Consider the following 18,977-nt stretch of genomic DNA (forward strand, 5'->3'; position numbering starts at 1 on the left):
GTTAACTATTTAGAATTCTGATTAAAATTCTACTTTATTTATTTATTTTATTTTTTTTAACACTGTTTTGTTTATGAGAAGGCTTTCTGCATTACATAAGAGTAGATACCTTACATAAACACTGTGTATGGCAATCAGGAAACAAACACACACACACACACACAAATCCAGGAAGGTAATTACGTTATTAAATATAATTATACACAAGTCTCACAGCAGTCGGAGCCACCAGAACCCGAGCTGGGCCCGTGAGCTCGACCCGTGAGCTCGGCACTCCGGTGATGCCGTAAAGCCTGAGGAATGTCGCCGCTCCTTACTAAGAGTTTACACTATCCTGTAAAATACTGCTCCGGCCGGGATATTCCGGTCGAGGGAACTCCGAATGGAAACTATTTACTCAAACACACACACACACACACACAACAGGGACATAGACACAAACACAGACACACACACACAAAGGGACATAGACACAAACACAGATACAGACACACACGCACAGACAAACAGACATAGACACAAACGGACATAGACACACACACACTCCTGAGCAAGCAGGATTTACACGTGTGTAATAAAATCATTACAGTACTGAATCCTGACACGTTGCTCTGCAGTAAAAACGGCGAGGTCTAATAGAGGCGAGTGCGCTGTGCTTATTTGCTCTGGTTAGTTAGCTAGGCTAATTGTCGGTGTTAACGTGTGTGTAAATATTTTTAATGATCATCCCCAGACATTCCAGCGTCAGACTTTAAACAGACGCTTCATTATCACAGAGGTTTTAATTAAAACACTCCAAGGTGAATTATTCCGTTTGTAAACCTGCTGGAACCATTATCCAGGAGAACACAGAGACAGATACACAAGAAGAAAACTAGACACCACACACACACACAGACACACACACAAAAACACAGACAGACAGACAGACACACACACACACAGACAGACAGAAACACACACAGACAGACAGACAAGACAGACACACACAGATACATACACACACACACACTTAACATATACGTGCGCACACACACACACACACACACTATATTTATGAGGACCAGGTGATTATGAGAAACTCGACATAATCCTATCATTGTGAGGATGCTGTGACGATCTGTGAAGAAAATATAAATAATAATTCCTAAACAAACACACAAAAAAACAAATAAATAAATAAGTTTAGAAAATACAATCTGTGAAGAAGAAAAAAAAAATTACAAAATAAATAAATAAACAAACAAACAAACAAACAAATAAGTTTAAAAAATATGATCTGTGAAGAAAAAATAAGTAATAATTACTAAATAGACAAACAAATAAGTTTTAAAAAATATGATCTGTGGAAAAAATAAATAATAATTACAAAATATATAAATAAATAAACAAACAAAAACATAAGTTTAAAAAATACGATAAGTGAAAAAACAAATTACAAAATAAATAAATAAATAAATAAACAAAAAAGTTGAAAAAATACGATCTGTGAAGAAAAAAAAAACTAAAATAAATAAGCAAACAAACAAATAATTTTAAAAAATAATAATTAAAAAAACAAACAAAAAAAAACATATGTAGCCTAACTGCTGTCGTTTTTTCCCCCTTTTTCCTTCAATTCAGTTCAGTTATTTCTTGCTTTTTATCAGCCCAATCTTTTTGTTCTTGTTGTTCCAAGTCCAGCGTTCTCAATCCGTGTAACCGTTGCCGTTAACGATGCAACTTTAATTAAAGGTGCAAGTCAAGCTGCGTACTCGCTACACGCTAGCATGCGAGCGAGCAGCTGTCAGCCAGACGCTTCCTGTTCGAGTGACCTAGTTTCCACTGCGAGAGCGCAAGACTGCGGTTCCCTTCGACCGGAGACAAAACACAAATTACAACAACAACACAACAAACACGCTTCGTGTTTATGAGGAAGACGCTCGAGTTGGGTTAATAAAGTCCCGTACGAATTCAATAATAAAATAATGAAAACAATTCTCTTTATTTCATTTGAGAACATGCTAGTGTTGAATTGTTGTTCTAGAAAATTCCAGGCTATTTATTCAGTGTTGTCTTTTCTATAGTAAACGACACACTAAAAAATTTCTGAGTAAATCGGTTGTTTATGTTTTTTTTGGAAGGAGTCTCCAGTTTCGGAGGGAAAGTTATCACTCTCCTTTTTGCGGTTTCTGAGTAACACGACGATGTGTTTTTATTGTTTTTATTTAGCCGCTCAAACTTCAAGATAAAGGGGAAGAAAAAAAAAACAAATAAACAGAGGCTAGTGAGGGAAGGAGTGGATTGTGGATTTATCAGAGGAATAAGACGGAATATTTTCCCAGAAGTTTTTTCATTTAAGCAATGCGGTTAACGTAACGGAGATTTCTGTACTCATTAATTCTATAACAATGCACCAAAAGATCGAGACGAGAGACAGAAGCGTTAGCCGCCGGAGACGAGTACGAGTATCGACTTGTCGTTTGTGAGATGTGAAAGTAGGATAAACGAGCGCTTATCTATCCATCTGTCACTGTTGGGAGCGGGAGAGCGCTACGACATGACCTCACTTCACCTCGCGGGAATTTCTGAGATATTAATAAATAAAACTCTTCCTGATGTTCTCCTCCACACGCCGAGGTCGGAGTGTTATAGCCTGAAGTTGTGAGGAAGCCTGAAGTTCTGAGAAGAATTCGTTCAGACGTCCGTCGTTGCGATCGTTCTCGTGTCTCTGTGCTATCGCTACAAACCCAAACAAATCCCGGGACAGGACGTTAGGCTAACAGAAGAGTTTTACGAACCCGATGCTAATGATTCTGATGCTAAGATGTCGCTCCTGAGAGAGATGATGGCATTACAAAGCGCTTTTCTGAGCATGATAAAATGCTAGATAAAAGAAAGATAGAAGTGCAAACTATGCCATGCTAATCTGTACAGGGATCGTTTCTATGGCAACGTGGTAGAAAGTAAACGTTTACTCTTTTTTTTCCTGTTACGTGTTGTTGGTTTTGTTGTCGAGTTTCCAAACGACGGACGTTTTGTTCTGTTCTTCGCTTTTATTGTCGTGTCTCATGTTCAGTTGTTGTGTTTTGATGACGAGCGAGTTTGCAAATTTCCCTGTGTGTGTGTGTGTGTTTGTTTATTATTTTATTTTTGTCTTTGTTGTGTAATTTCCAAATATAATTTCTATTCTATTTTTAGTTCCGGTGTTGTGTCTGTTTTGTGCTTGTGTTGCGGTAGTGTTTTGTGGTTTTGTTCTCGCGTTTCCGAATTCGTTGTCGTGTTTGTGGTTTGGTGGAGTTCTACAGATACAGACAGACAGACAGACAGACAGACAGACAGACAGACAGACAGACAGACAGACAGACAGACAGACACTTTATTAATCCCAATGGGAAGTTCCGAAAAATGTCCATGTTTATCTGACGTGTTTGTCGTTGTTGTGTTGTTCGGTATTTTCGGACCTGTTTCAGAATCTGTAGTTGTGTTGTTGCTCTTGTTCTTGCGTTTCTTGACGTTCCGTCCTGTTCTTTGTTTTGCTTCTGAATTTTCTCTTCTGTTTTATTAGTTTCTGAATCTATTTTTGATTCTAATGCCTAATTTACCAAAAATTTTTTTGTTTTTCGATCAAGCCTGAAACGCCCCTGATATTCTTACATCCAGTTGTGTCCAGATGTTTCACTTGTTGTTGATGTATTTCGTACTTTAACGCCACCCTACTGAATTCAGACTCCTCTGTCAGTTATCTACCGACTCGATTTAAGAGGGCTCTGCGGTAAAAAGCGAGGCTGTTGCCGGGGTAACCCAGGCCGAGGTTGTTTTCGGAGTGGACGCCTGATGGCACTGAGGTCAGAGTCTGAAAGTCGGCCGGTGACTCAGCCATCAGCGTGTGGTGACCCGTCTCCGAGAGCAGGTTCTCATTATTCTCTCTGGACACGAGCCAGGCTTCATGCAGACACACCCTGAGTGTGTGCACCAACACCGCCAGCTATTGCTCAATTACACACACACACACACACACGTGTAATATGATACCCTGCTTTATACCCTAACCTTTTTAAACGGTCGTTAAACTTCTCTGGCTCGTTAATGTTAAACAGACTCGCTGTCTTTGCTCACTTTTTTTTAAAAATAATAATAATGATAATAATAATTTAAAAGCCAAAAAACATACTACTACTGCTAATAATAATAATAATAATAATAAGAAGAAGAAGAAGAAGAATAATAACAATAACAACAATAACTCTATTTACTTTGCAGGTTTCATACATTTTCATTGCAGCTCAGTGTTGTAACTAATAAAAAACAAAACAAAAAGCAGTATAAATAAATAAATAAATAAATGAATAAAAAAAATAGTGGGAGGGGGGTGCAAAAATTTATGCAACAATCAATAGCCATGCCTGAAAAAAATAAAAATAATACTGATTATAAAAAATATTCCTTAGAAAAATGAGAAATGTGTGAAAATTGGAAAAAACGTCCTTAACAACAATAATAATAATAATAATAATAATAATAATAATAATAATAATAATAATAATAATAATAATAATAATAATAGGTGAGGGGTTTTTTTTGCATCTTCATGCAGAAGGTGGTTTATTTTGTGTGAAATAATTTTATAAATCATCGTCCTGCTCATCCAGGCTGTGATGAACCAGGAAGTGTTTCGTTTTTCTCACACATTTGTTAAAAAAAAACCAAACAAACATGTTTTTTTGTCTATTTATAATCACCCTTTAAGTTCTGAAACCTTCATGAAACAATTCAGCTCCTGTTCTATCTTACACTACAGCAGCTGGAAACAGACCTGCCTCATGTTGCCAAAGAAACCTTAACGCAGCCGGAAACTGTCCAGATTCACGTCCGACACTGGAGACTCCTTCCAGAAATGTTTAACATTCCATAACAGAAAACTGTGTGGTGTGTGTGTGTGTGGTACAAAGTGTGTGGGTGTTGTGTGTGTGTGCACACGCGTGTGTGGTGTAGAGTACAGAGTCTGTCTGTGTGTGGTGTGCAGTATGGTGTATGTGTCTGTGTGTGTGTGTGTTGTGTGGTGTGCAGTACGGAGTGTGTGTATGTTGTGTGTGCGCGTGTGTGGTGTGCAGTACAGAGTGTGTGTGTTGTGTGCGTGTGGTGTGCAGTATGGGGTGTGTGTGTTTGGTGTGCAGTACAGTGTGTGCATGTGTGTGTGTGCACGTGTTTGTGGAGTGCTGTACAGTGTGTGCACGTGTGAGTGTGGTGTGCAGTACGGGGTGTGTGTGTGTGTGTGCAGTATGGTGTGTGTGCACGTGTTTGTGGAGTGCTGTACAGTGTGTGTGTGTGTTGTGTGCGTTTGGTGTGCAGTACGGAGTGTTTGTGGTGCGCAGTACAGGGTGTGTGTGTGTGTGTGTGTGTGTGTGTGTGTTTGGTGTGCAGTACGGAGTGTTTGTGGTGCGCAGTACAGGGTGTGTGTGTGTGTGTTTGGTGTGCAGTACGGAGTGTTTGTGGTGCGCAGTACAGTGTGTGTGTGTGTGTTGTGTGCGTTTGGTGTGCAGTACGGAGTGTTTGTGGTGCGCAGTACAGGGTGTGTGTGTGTGTGTTTGGTGTGCAGTACGGAGTGTTTGTGGTGCGCAGTGAGTTTATTTGTGAGTCTCTTGTGTAGACATGTCTCTCTCTCTCTCTCTCTCTCCAACCCCGAGCCTCTGGAACGACGCTTGGCTGCTCGTCTGTTCACTTTTGACACACGCTGCAGCTCCGTCTTCCTTTCTCTTCACGAGATCTGATTAAACCTCAGATACGGAACGGTGTACAAAAAAAAACAATAAAGAGAGAGGAAAGAGTGAAAAGGTAAAGGAGTAGATCGAGATGAATGGAAAGTCTTAAAGAGTGTGTGTGTGTGTGTGCAATAAGGTTTGTGTGTGTGTGTTTGCATGGTGTGCATGTATGTGTGTGTGTGCATGGTGTGTGTGTATGTGTGTGTGTGCAATAAGGTTTGTGTGTGTGTGTGGTGTGCAATAAGGTGTGTGTCTGTGGTGTGCAATAAGGTGTGTGTGGTGTGCAATAAGGTGTGTGTCTGTGGTGTGCAGTGCAATAAGGTAGGTGTGTGTGTGTGTGAGGTGCAGTAAGGTGGGTGTGCGCGGTGTGCAGTATGGGGTGTGTGGGGGTGTGTGTGTGCATGGTGAGCAGTAAGGTGTTTGTGTGTGTGTGTGGTGAGCAGTAAGGTGTACGTGTGTGTGTGTGGTGAGCAGTAAGGTGTACGTGTGTGTGTGTGGTGTGCAGTAAGGTGTATCTGTGTGTGTGGTGTGCAGTAAGGTGTATCTGTGTGTGTGGTGTGCAGTAAGGTGTACGTGTGTGTGTGTGGTGTGCAGTAAGGTGTACGTGTGTGTGTGTGGTGTGCAGTAAGGTGTTTGTGTGTGTGTGTGTGTGTGTGGTGTGCAGTAAGGTGTATCTGTGTGTGTGGTGTGCAGTAAGGTGTACGTGGGGGTGTGTGTGTGCATGGTGAGCAGTAAGGTGTTTGTGTGTGTGTGTGGTGTGCAGTAAGGTGCGTATGTGTGTGTGGTGTGCAGTAAGGTGTATGTGTGTGTGGTGTGCAGTAAGGTGTTTGTGTGTGTGTGTGTGTGTGTGTGTGTGTGTGGTGTGCAGTAAGGTGTATCTGTGTGTGTGTGTGGTGTGCAGTAAGGTGTATCTGTGTGTGTGTGTGTGGTGTGCAGTAAGGTGTATCTGTGTGTGTGGTGTGCAGTAAGGTGTATGTGTGTGTGGTGTGCAGTAAGGTGTTTGTGTGTGTGTGTGTGTGTGTGTGTGTGTGTGGTGTGCAGTAAGGTGTATCTGTGTGTGTGGTGTGCAGTAAGGTGTATGTGTGTGTGGTGTGCAGTAAGGTGTTTGTGTGTGTGGTGTGCAGTAAGGTGTTTGTGTGTGTGTGTGGTGTGCAGTAAGGTGTACGTGTGTGTGTGTGGTGAGCAGTAAGGTGTTTGTGTGTGTGTGTGTGTGTGGTGTGCAGTAAGGTGTACGTGTGTGTGTGTGGTGCGCAGTAAGGTGTACGTGTGTGTGTGTGTGTGGTGCGCAGTAAGGTGTACGTGTGTGTGTGTGTGGTGCGCAGTAAGGTGTACGTGTGTGTGTGGTGTGCAGTAAGGTGTACGTGTGTGTGTGGTGTGCAGTAAGGTGTACGTGTGTGTGTGGTGTGCAGTAAAGTGTACGTGTGTGTGTGGTGTGCAGTAAGGTGTACGTGTGTGTGTGTGTGTGTGGTGTGCAGTAAGGTGTATCTGTGTGTGTGGTGTGCAGTAAGGTGTATCTGTGTGTGTGGTGTGCAGTAAGGTGTACGTGTGTGTGTGTGTGGTGTGCAGTAAGGTGTACGTGTGTGTGTGTGTGGTGTGCAGTAAGGTGTACGTGTGTGTGTGTGTGGTGTGCAGTAAGGTGTACGTGTGTGTGTGTGTGGTGTGCAGTAAGGTGTACGTGTGTGTGTGTGTGGTGTGCAGTAAGGTGTACGTGTGTGTGTGTGTGGTGTGCAGTAAGGTGTAAGTGTGTGTGTGTGGTGCGCAGTAAGGTGTAAGTGTGTGTGTGTGTGTGGTGCGCAGTAAGGTGTAAGTGTGTGTGTGTGTGTGGTGTGCAGTAAGGTGTAAGTGTGTGTGTGTGTGTGGTGTGCAGTAAGGTGTAAGTGTGTGTGTGTGTGTGGTGTGCAGTAAGGTGTACGTGTGTGTGTGTGTGTGGTGTGCAGTAAGGTGTACGTGTGTGTGTGTGTGTGGTGTGCAGTAAGGTGTACGTGTGTGTGTGTGTGTGGTGTGCAGTAAGGTGTACGTGTGTGTGTGTGTGTGGTGTGCAGTAAGGTGTACGTGTGTGTGTGTGTGTGTGGTGTGCAGTAAGGTGTAAGTGTGTGTGTGGTGTGCAGTAAGGTGTACGTGTGTGTGTGTGGTGTGCAGTAAGGTGTACGTGTGTGTGTGTGGTGTGCAGTAAGGTGTACGTGTGTGTGTGTGGTGTGCAGTAAGGTGTACGTGTGTGTGTGTGGTGTGCAGTAAGGTGTGTCTGTGGTGTGCAGTATGGTGTGTGTGTGATACGGTGTGTGTGTGTGTGTGGTGTGCAGTAAGGTGTGTGTGTGTGGTGCAGTATGGTGTGTGTGTGATACGGTGTGTGTGTGTGTGTGGTGTGCAGTAAGGTGTGTGTGTGTGGTGCAGTAAGGTGTGTCTGTGGTGTGCAGTATGGTGTGTGTGTGATACGGTGTGTGTGTGTGTGTGTGTGTGTGCAGTAAGGTGTGTGTGTGTGGTGCAGTATGGTGTGTGTGTGATACGGTGTGTGTGTGTGTGTGGTGTGCAGTAAGGTGTGTCTGTGGTGTGCAGTATGGTGTGTGTGTGATACGGTGTGTGTGTGGTGTGCAGTAAGGTGTGTGTGTGTGGTGCAGTATGGTGTGTGTGTGATACGGTGTGTGTGTGTGTGGTGTGCAGTAAGGTGTACGTGTGTGTGGTGTGCAGTAAGGTGTGTCTGTGGTGTGCAGTATGGTGTGTGTGTGATACGGTGTGTGTGTGTGTGTGGTGTGCAGTAAGGTGTACGTGTGTGTGGTGTGCAGTAAGATGTGTGTGTGTGGTGCAGTATGGTGTGTGTGTGTGTGTGTGTGGTGTGCAGTAAGGTGTGTGTGTGTGTGTGTGGTGTGCAGTATGGTGTGTGTGTGTGTGTGTGGTGCAGTATGGTGTGTGTGTGATACGGTGTGTGTGTGTGTGGTGTGCAGTAAGGTGTACGTGTGTGTGGTGTGCAGTAAGGTGTACGTGTGTGTGGTGTGCAGTAAGGTGTGTCTGTGGTGTGCAGTATGGTGTGTGTGTGTGTGTGTGTGTGTGTGTGTGTGGTGCAGTATGGTGTGTGTGTGTGTGTGTGTGGTGTGCAGTAAGGTGTGTCTGTGGTGTGCAGTATGGTGTGTGTGTGTGATACGGTGTGTGTGTGTGTGTGGTGTGCAGTAAGGTGTGTGTGTGTGGTGCAGTATGGTGTGTGTGTGTGTGTGTGTGGTGCAGTATGGTGTGTGTGTGTGTGTGTGTGTGTGTGGTGTGCAGTAAGGTGTACGTGTGTGTGGTGTGCAGTAAGGTGTATGTGTGTGGTGCAGTATGGTGTGTGTGTGTGTGTGTGTGTGGTGCAGTATGGTGTGTGTGTGTGTGTGGTGCAGTATGGTGTGTGTGTGTGTGTGTGTGTGTGTGTGGTGTGCAGTAAGGTGTATGTGTGTGTGGTGTGCAGTAAGGTGTATGTGTGTGGTGCAGTAAGGTGTGTCTGTGGTGTGCAGTATGGTGTGTGTGTGATACGGTGTGTGTGTGTGTGTGGTGTGCAGTAAGGTGTACGTGTGTGTGGTGTGCAGTAAGGTGTGTGTGGTGCAGTAAGGTGTGTCTGTGGTGTGTGTGGTGTGCAGTAAGGTGTGTGTGTGTGGTGCAGTAAGGTGTGTGTGTGTGTGTGTGGTGTGCAGTAAGGTGTGTGTCTGTGGTGTGCAGTATGGTGTGTGTGTGATACGGTGTGTGTGTGTGTGTGTGGTGTGCAGTAAGGTGTGTGTGTGTGGTGCAGTAAGGTGTGTGTGTGTGTGTGTGGTGTGCAGTAAGGTGTGTGTCTGTGGTGTGCAGTATGGTGTGTGTGTGATACGGTGTGTGTGTGTGTGTGGTGCAGTAAGGTGTGTGTGTGTGTGTGTGGTGTGCAGTAAGGTGTGTGTCTGTGGTGTGCAGTATGGGGTGTGTGTGATACGGTGTGTGTGTGTGTGTGTGTTGCGGTGGTTAATGCGGGTGAATGAGTCAGCGCTCGGTCCTGGATTAGCGTGAGCAGCTGTGAAAGCGTTTATTCAGCATATTGACGCCTCGGCCATGGCACGTGTGCCGCTCTCACCAACACACACTGGGGTGAAGCCACACACACACACACACACACACACACACACACCTGATCATGACCTCATGTCCAAGCCAGAGGATTCGGACGTCTGCCTTTTTTCATCATCAACTCTGAACTCTAACGAGATCTATAAACACTAAAGAGCTAAAAACACCAGCGACTAATTACACACACACACACACACACACACACACACACACACACACGAGAGAAAAGAAAGAAAGAGAAGCAGAGGAAAAGAAAAAAAGTAGGAAAACAGTGTTCCATTCAAAAGCAAAAAAAAGGAGAGAAAAGAAATAGGGTAGAAGACATCAAAGCAAAAAATTCACCCAAAGAGGAAAAGAAGAAAAAAGAAGAAAAGCAGAAAAAAAATTAGAAAAATAGAGAAAAAGAAGAAGAAGAAACAGAAGAAAATGAAAAAAGAGAAAGAAAAAATAAAAGGAAAAGAGGCCAGCTGTGTTCCATTCAAAAGCAAAAAAAAAGGAGGAAAAAAAAAAGAAAAAAGAGAAAATAAAAGAAATAGATAAAAGTTGAACGCTTAAAAAAATTTACCCAAAGATGAAAAAAATAAAAGAGAGAAAAAAGAAGAAAAGCAGAAGAAAAAATGACAACATTTAAAATCTCTGGCTAGTTTATAATTTAAAAAAAAGTACTATAAATAATTTTCTGGCAAATGCATGGGTGATGGAGGTACGTCTCATCGCATTAAACACGCATGCCGCGAGCTGCAGATTCGTCAGAGTTAAAAATTCAAAACTATAATTCTAATCTTTTCATTTCGATGCTGAATGGAAAAAAAAATTAATCAAAAGGGAAATACGCGCAAAATGTTTAAAATTACGTTCACTTGTAAATGGGGAAAAAATAATCTGTTGTAATTCTCAGACATTTCTACACTATTATGGAATTCTTTTTTTTTTTTTTTTTTTTTAAATAAGAATAAAAATTTATCATTGAGAGAAAAAAAAATTACAAATCGGAAAAAAAAAATATTAACTAGATTTTTTTCAAATGTAGCATCAAGTCATAAATAATTTAAATTTTACATTTTTTGAAATCTAACAAGACGATATTATGGTAGCTATAATTTTATAAAAGTGTATTGTAAAGGTTTATGATGATATTGTTACAAAATTTAGATTATATTAGCTAATTAATAAATAAATAAATAAATAAATAAATAAATAAATAATCAAGGCTAGCTTTAATACTTTGGTCATAAAGGGTGAAAACTGCATGAAGCCAACGCAAATTTTAGGCAACTGCTAAAACCAAAACAAACAAATGCAGGAAACCCCCGATCTGAGCCATTAACAACAGCTAAAATATTGCACAAAAACAATATTGTGATACAAATGAACCAATATATCGCTCCGTCAGCAGCTGTGTTTAAATGGCGTCAAACATCGATCTCCACTTTAGCTGAAAGACAGCGTGACATGAAAGGAAGTCGTTACCCTGAGACACGGACAGAACAGGAAGTTGGTACAAAACCTCAGTTACGCAAACGTCAATCCTCAGAGCAAATGGGATGGAAAGTGGGCGAATTTCTCAACGCTCGGTTGGATCTGCCCTTTCCTTGACCATGAAAAAAACCATCAAAAAAATGGAGATGCTTAGAAAGTTTCAAACTAACAAGCATGAAAATGTACTCTAGGTCAGCTGGGCCTTGAATACCATGCATACTTCACATTCCTATGGTGCTGAACAAAAGGCCACAATAAAGCCACAACTCTCAGAAGTAAAGATTTGAAAAAAGATAAGAAAATATTTCGGACATCGCAAACAAACCTGATTACTCGACAATTTAACAACAAACTGACACTCACCTCAGACTGCGACGGGATCTTTAGCGGAGGAAGGTTTGGCTTGCCTACAGACGTCTTTAGATCAGACAAGCTCTCGTAAGACTGCCCGTGATAGTCGTCGGGTGACGGTTTTAGGTCTGGGGACTCGCTGTTGACCTGGTCGGGTCCGTCCATAGGTCGGACCAACGCCATGGGCTTCCGAGAGTTGGCCAAGTTGGGCTTGGACGAAAGAGGAAGCGGAAAGGTCTGGGAAGCCGGCATTGGGGCATCTCCTCCCAAGTGGGACGCTTCCTTTTGCTGGGTCTCTGAATGATGCGATGGAGGTGTCCTTTCGGAAGAACCTTTGCAGTGAGGGGAAATAGGGTGCTCATTGGCGTCGTTGTCTTCCTCCATGTCCTGTTCTGATTCGCTGGAATCGCTGGAATGTAAAGGGGACAAAGGTCCTGCAGGTGGCGAAAGGTCCGGAAGAACAGGCGGTAAAGTGGCATAGTCTCTCACGTCAGGCCAGGAGTCCATTTTTGTTTCGTGGGTTTTGACGGGACCTTCTTTGCTCAGGACTGGGATGGAGTTGTCCAGGATCGGGAACTTCTTCAAAGGCTGGGATGAGCTGTGACCGCTCGAGTGGCCTTGTTCAGTGCTTCCGTATGACGATGAACCCTGGAATGAGGGATCCGTTTTGTCCTTGTGCACAGGATGCCCCGAACGTCCGTGCGATGATGAAGGGGGTCGATCCCTGGGTGCCCCTTCATACTGGTTATACTGCAAGTTGTTCCCATCCTCGTAATTACCAAGCATCCTCTGGATGCGGCTGGACAGTTCATCGCCTTTGTTTGTCTAGGAAAAAAAGATAAAGTAGATAATACAGGGTAAACCTTCGTATGCAAGTCTCTGAATGAAGTAATTACACAATCATGATGAATAACCCGTGTCGTTTTATAATCTTTACTCCACGTGTCGTGTTATTTTACCCCGTCTAACCTTTCAGCTAAAACTTCCGTCATGGCTGTATCCACAACAGCAAACGTCAATGTTTATGACATCCTTCTAATCTGACCTTTTAAGGCACCGCTTGCTTGTGTAACGTTGAGACTCACAGACAAGGACATTAAAAAAATCCCAGATATTTTTTTCAAATCCCTGCAGGTTTCTATGCCACAGCTAACAACATCCTGTACTGTCAACAAGCAGACCTCAGCAGAACACCCTTATCTACCATCTTTAAAGTGTGTTTGTCATAAAGCTCTGCCAGGCCAAATGATAGGCCCGGATGTCTGTTGAAGACTGCAATCACAGCGTACAGCACGCAGCAATAAAATCACTGGTGTGGATGCATTGCAGAAACAAAGCCCTGCTCTTTTTCAGGGTACTGAGAAAGGTTTACTCAAGCAGGAACTGGAATCCACGCATGTAAATGACAGCTAACGTAGCATGGAACGTTTAGACCGAAAAGCTTAACAGGGCTTAGCTGACATGTTTTAGCGACTTAGCGCAACCAACGAGGCACGTTTAAAGTGGATGTGCAACTGTTGCCCACAGGGCTACTGGAGTGCACTGAAGTGCCCTCGCTGGCCTGCGGACAACAGGACGCTAACGAGGTCTAAAAGGCAGGTTGCTCCGACGGCACGGGGAGGGTGGATGCGTAAACACAGCTGACTCTTTCCCAGAGCCAGTCCTGAATAGCTCAGTGTTTGTTCTTTTTTTTGTTTGATTATTTGCCTTCTTGAGATCTTTGGCAGTTTAGAATATACTGAGTAGCAGCTTTCCTGTTCGCTCTTATGTAGTAGTAGAAACTACTACTACAAGAAAAAGTTGTGAGACAGGATACAACTGAGGAATTGAATGTTTAAGGGGTTTACACAAGCTGCCTAGCAGTGACCGCTAGGATTTGAACCCAGGACCAGACCATAACCTCTAAACTAGCACTGAACAAGGTCCAGAACCCTCTCTGATCCAGACCTGGTACTTTGCTAGCATGAAGGATGTTTTGTTTTCTTTGCATCTTTCAATCCAATCCACGGTTTGCTTGTTCAGGCGTGACTGACAACACACCGCTAGCTCGTCGTAAATACTACCACTACCATGCTTCTCCATAAATACTCATGAGCAAGACTCGAATTTTAAATCATGAGACTATTACGTCACTAAGACTGGTATCAAACACCGTCTCTTTTCCTTTCCCTTCCTGTCTCCATTTCTACACACTTTGACTAATAGGCTGTCTGTCTCTCAGACACTAAATAAGAAAAAAAAAAGCCCTCATCATCTTTCACCATCCTGTCTTTCACACACTGCTTATTTCTTTCTCTCCACCACCTCCTGTTCTCCAAAGAGCCTAATTAACTGCCGTAGCCAGATAACGAGCTGTGGGAGCAGATGGGTGTCTGATGGGAGTAGAAGAGAAGACAGACGGCTCACCATCCTACTTTTAGAAAAAAGGCATCCTCACCTTTCCTCCTTCTGCCTCTCTCTCTGTCTCGTCTCTATCTCTCGAGAATCCATCAGTCATTCAATCCTCAGTCTCACCCCCAAGCCTTGACAGAGAGGCTCCAAGGGGCCTCATTAAAACCCTCGCTTCTGCATTCATATATGCACGCCTGTGTCCATGTTCATCTCAAGCAGCAGCACCCTCAGGGCTTCTCTATCCACGTCTGCAGATGTCAGACAGACTTTCAGAGAATTCAACTTTAAAGGCAAATTAACCTGTGGTGCATCCAAACCGATCCGGATCGGACACGCCTCGGGCGGAATCTCTAAAGAAAGAACACCTATGCTGGGAAGCTTGACTAACCCAACATTGATTCTCTGTCAGAACCTACAGTTTTTACCCCCCGAGCAACACCTCTTTAAATTATGGACATTAGAGAAATGTCTGGGCTAAGCTCTGAGGAGCAAAAGATTCCTGGTGTGAAAGTAAACATCAGTCTCTATCCACGTCAAGCAAGATCATTTATCTGGTTTAATATTCATCCAATTCAGCCATCAAGCTAGTTTTAACATATGGCAAAATTGTGATATTAGCAAGAAAATATCTAGCAGGCAGAAATTTTTTTTTACCACAAATTTAGGACATGTTGGTGGAAAGTGGATATGTTCAGCATGATTGACAAAATGGAGGAGCTGCTAAGTAGCAATCAAATTTCTTTAAATAATAACTAGCAGCTCCTTCATTTCATCATTAATATTTCTTTAAATAATAAGTAGCATCTCCTCCGTTTTGTCGATATTATTTCTTTAAATAATAACTAGCAACTCCTTAATTTTTTAAGTAATATTTCTTTAAATAATAACTAGCATCTCCTCCATTTTGCTGATAATATTTCTTTAAATAATAAATAGCATCTCCTCCGTTTTGTCGATATTATTTCTTTAAATAATAACTAGCAACTCCTTAATTTTTTAAGTAATATTTCTTTAAATAATAACTAGCATCTCCTCCATTTTGCTGATAATATTTCTTAAAATAATAAATAGCATCTCCTCCATTTTGTCAATATTATTTCTTTAAATAATAACTAGCAGTTCCTCATAACATCCCACAGCATTTATACAGTGTTTAGTTATCTAGCAGACGACAACGTTGAACAATGCTAACTATTTGTTTTGGGGGTTTTTTTTTGTACATGACGTTTGCTTCCACTTCCAGTGCCAGTTTGTTTATCTGTGATGCTTTATAGAAGCTCAGTTCTGTTACAAGCTTAGCTTATGAATTAGCTTAGAAATCATGACACTGGCTGTAGTTTTCTCCTCTGACAGATCCGACTGCTGACTGATTAAAAGTTCACCTTGTAAGGCTCCCTGAAGAGCGGCGTACTCTCCTGGTACAGCTCCTTATCCTGCTGGGTCTCCTGGTTCCTCCGCGCCCATTCTTTCCTCCGCAGGACGTCCAGTTCTTCGCGTACACTGTGTACATCAATCCCCGCAAATAAAAAAGGAAAAAAAAAAAAAAAAGAGGAACAAACATGAACAGATGTTAAACCACAGAAGTTTAATGAAGGAAAGACGCCAACAGTGTTTCAGGATCTTGAATCATCTTGAAACATCTGAGAGGGAACTTCTCATTTCATCATGGGAAATGAATCAACATCAAATCACAGAGATTAGATTGATAACCTGAATGATAAACAGATTTAAAAAACAAATATTTGTTATGGTGGTTTTCTGTAAGATGTTTCTGCAACATTGATGGTAGGAGTCTCCAGTGTCGGAGCTTTGCAACGGTTTAGGGTGGACCTGGAGCTACTTCAGGACAGATGTGTTTTTGCTTTTTTTTTGTGATTTCTTAGCAATATAATTTGCATTTTTTTTGTTCCGAATCTTAAAGATAGATGTGTTTTTGATTTATAGTGGTTTATTAGCAACGTATACGTTTTATTTTTTGTTAAAAATTGAGGCTGGTGATGGAATGATGTTTGTAGCTGATATAACACAGTGAGAACAGGAACTAACTTGTTTCTGAACATCCCATAATATTACATCTTAAAAAAAGAAAATAAATGTTAAGAAATGTAATAAAATTTAATAATACATTTTTTTTTTTAGCTATGGTCAATTATTACACAACATCATTTAGGGTTTTGTTTAATTTTTTATTTTTTTTAAAGAGACGCTTTGAGCCTAAATCCAAACCTAATTATCCAGGAACTGGTTGCATGTTAGTTTTGTTTTGTGTAACAAACCCCAACATGTTTTCAGCTACACCGAACATGATTCAACCCTCAACAGGAAGTGAGTGAGAATTACACAACAGAAAATTGTCGACACTATTGTCACAACATCCAATCCTGATGATGCAACAGCATCCATGTTTCCAATATCCGAAGGAGCTAAACTGGCCGTGGCGGGACGACGTTAGCCTGCCTCCTGTCAATCAATCAGAGCAATAACCGATAGCTGGTGTGTTTTTTTGTGACATTGTGAATGTGGAAGATGCCCCATGTTCAAGAATTTGTCTCTGATGTGGTGTGAGGGGGGAAAGGGTGGGAAATACCAAACTGGGAATGAACTGGAAGACAATGAAGCACTTCTTCCTCTTTGCATTTAATTTTCTTGTTTGTTTAGCGCATCAGTTTTTCCCCTCACTTTCTATCAAGACAAAAATGTCAAGTTGTTTCAAATTGCATTGGTTTACCATTACTAAGAGTTATCAGAATGTTCACTCTAAGCGTTATTAGACCGACTGATATCTAAACTGGACACTGACTCACAGTGCTGCATTTCAAACACTAATAAACACCAGAAGAAAAATATCGAACGCAAGAAAGTGTAGAGTCGTGAACGTTCGCCTCCCGTGTGTGATGTGTGTGTTTGATAAAAACGGCCATTTGGGGGTTTAGTTCAGCAAGATGGAGGACAAAAGGAAAAGGCTGATATTAGCTGTGTGACCTTTCGGTGAGTCAGTGTGAGTCAGTGGACGTAACGGCGAAGAAGTTACTCATGCTTCACAGACTGCCAAGCGCAATCTTTCCACTGAAAACTCCACAGCGTGACGTCATTCAGACGAGGTCGGTCTGTCGTTACTGCAGCGCTGCAACCAGGACGAGTCCAATCAGAAAAAAAAAAACAAAAACAAAAAAAACACCGGGACGAGCAAATAAGGATCCACTGCATTAACATGTGGAAAAAAACCTAAATAATATTTACGCTGCTTTATCGCACAATCTGTCATCTGTATTTACCCAAGTTCACCTTCCAGATAAGGGTGGAGGGATGAGGACAGGTGCGATCAGACCGAGGGTCCGTAGGGGCCGTGGTAACAACACGCAACATCTGGCCCTGAGTTCTGCGACTGGCACCGGGCCAGACGCACAACACGGACTCGTTTAAACAGAAACACGGAAAGACAGAACGATGTGATCTATAAAAACAGCTACGAGCTGCATGGGGCGCGTTCAGGGTTCAAGGATTCGGCTTTTAAGCTCAAACAGAGCAGCGGTCAGGAGGTTTTTATTAGAAATAAATGCAGAGAAGGAACAGATGAGGCTGTTCATGAAGAGGAACAACGTGAGGGGAAAAAGCCTCCTTTTGTTTAGATAATGCAAAACAGCTTCTTTAGTAATAAAAAAAAATGTATAAAACATCCACGGTCGTGTCAAAAGTTAGAGCTGAAAGGATTTCTTTTCAGGTTTAGCAAGAATTAAACACATCTAACTTGTTTTTAAAAAATTATTTCAATTGTTTTTGATTGTTAATTCCATTCAATTTATTTTTTGGCACCAGCTTTACAAAAGAAGAAAAACAGAGAAAGGAGAAAATAAAATTATTAAATTAAATTATTTTATCCCTATTTTATGCCTAATGAGCAAGCCTGTGGCGACATGATCATGTTAATGAACAACAAACACAAACTGAGTTGGAGTTAATACTTTCACGAAGCTCTGAAACTGGAGACTCCTTCCCCAGCCGATAAGCTTCGTCAGGTTTAATGTGCAAATAGACCTGTGCTTTGCGGCTGCGCTACTTTAATCTCTGTGGTAATGAATTATATCACCCGAGTAAACATTCGCACTCGCTTTAGATAAAGGAGGAAACCGGGCGGTTCTCGGAAGCGGTTCTCGGAAGCGGTTCTCCTGGACGAGCTTTTTCTCTTTCGGAATAAAATCCGATTCCCATTCGATCCGTCTCGACCTCGGACGAACCGCTGAGCTTGCTCTTGTTCTGGCAAAACATCACCTCTGTGACGACCATGACTCCAGCCCGGGCTGCCATGGCAACCGTGGAGCCGTCCTAGATCAGATATAACACGCGGCGTGACAAAAGCGTTGGTTAATCACACACCAAGGAACACATGGACCGATAAGAAAAGTTTGGAACATAACCCCTGCCTTCACCCTCTCAGACCTCACGCTCCCTGTCCTTTATTTACACTCTCTCTCTTTCTCTCTCGCATATTTTTCCCCCCTCGTTGCCACAGTACAGCGGCAGGAGGCCATAACTCCGGCTGCAGCGGAATACAGGACGCCAGGATGGCGTGTGTTGTTTCTGCCTGTGGTCTGAGATCCTACGAGCGCTAATCGGGACGTTTATCTGAATAAACAAATGGGCAATCCCATGCAAATTTTAACCTTACCATGGAACAAAAAGATGAACGGATGCACCGTCTTAACATGCTGTCTTAGTTCTGATATATAGTATATTAGTTGCTCTGATTGATGATCTTTCCTAAAGAGAAAGAGTTGAAATGAAGTTTACACATGAAAGCTGACTCCAACGATTTAGCTTGGATCTGGAGCTACTTAGCTAGTTTAGCTAGAGTGTAGGATCACATGTAAACCAACACCAGGAATATCTCATCATGTCAAAACCGGAGACCGTTATTTTACTCGTAATATAACAGATACATGTATATGTGTGTTTTCTAGA

At 42.3% G+C, this 18,977-nt stretch overlaps 1 protein-coding gene across 1 annotated transcript in view; it reads right to left on the reverse strand.

Annotated features, from left to right (window-relative positions):
• The window catches only part of aff1 (AF4/FMR2 family, member 1), a 44,258-nt gene that overhangs the window by 17,273 nt on the left and 8,008 nt on the right, over positions 1-18,977 (reverse strand). Inside the window, exons 2-3 of the mRNA XM_058415037.1 lie at positions 15,401-15,518; positions 11,640-12,452 (exon numbers count right to left, since the gene is read on the reverse strand). Coding sequence (XP_058271020.1) covers positions 11,640-12,452; positions 15,401-15,518 — 931 coding nt within the window. The remainder of the gene's footprint in view (positions 1-11,639; positions 12,453-15,400; positions 15,519-18,977) is intronic.

The sequence above is a fragment of the Hemibagrus wyckioides genome, linkage group LG18 (genome assembly GCF_019097595.1).
Source record: "Hemibagrus wyckioides isolate EC202008001 linkage group LG18, SWU_Hwy_1.0, whole genome shotgun sequence".
Lineage (NCBI taxonomy): Eukaryota > Metazoa > Chordata > Actinopteri > Siluriformes > Bagridae > Hemibagrus > Hemibagrus wyckioides.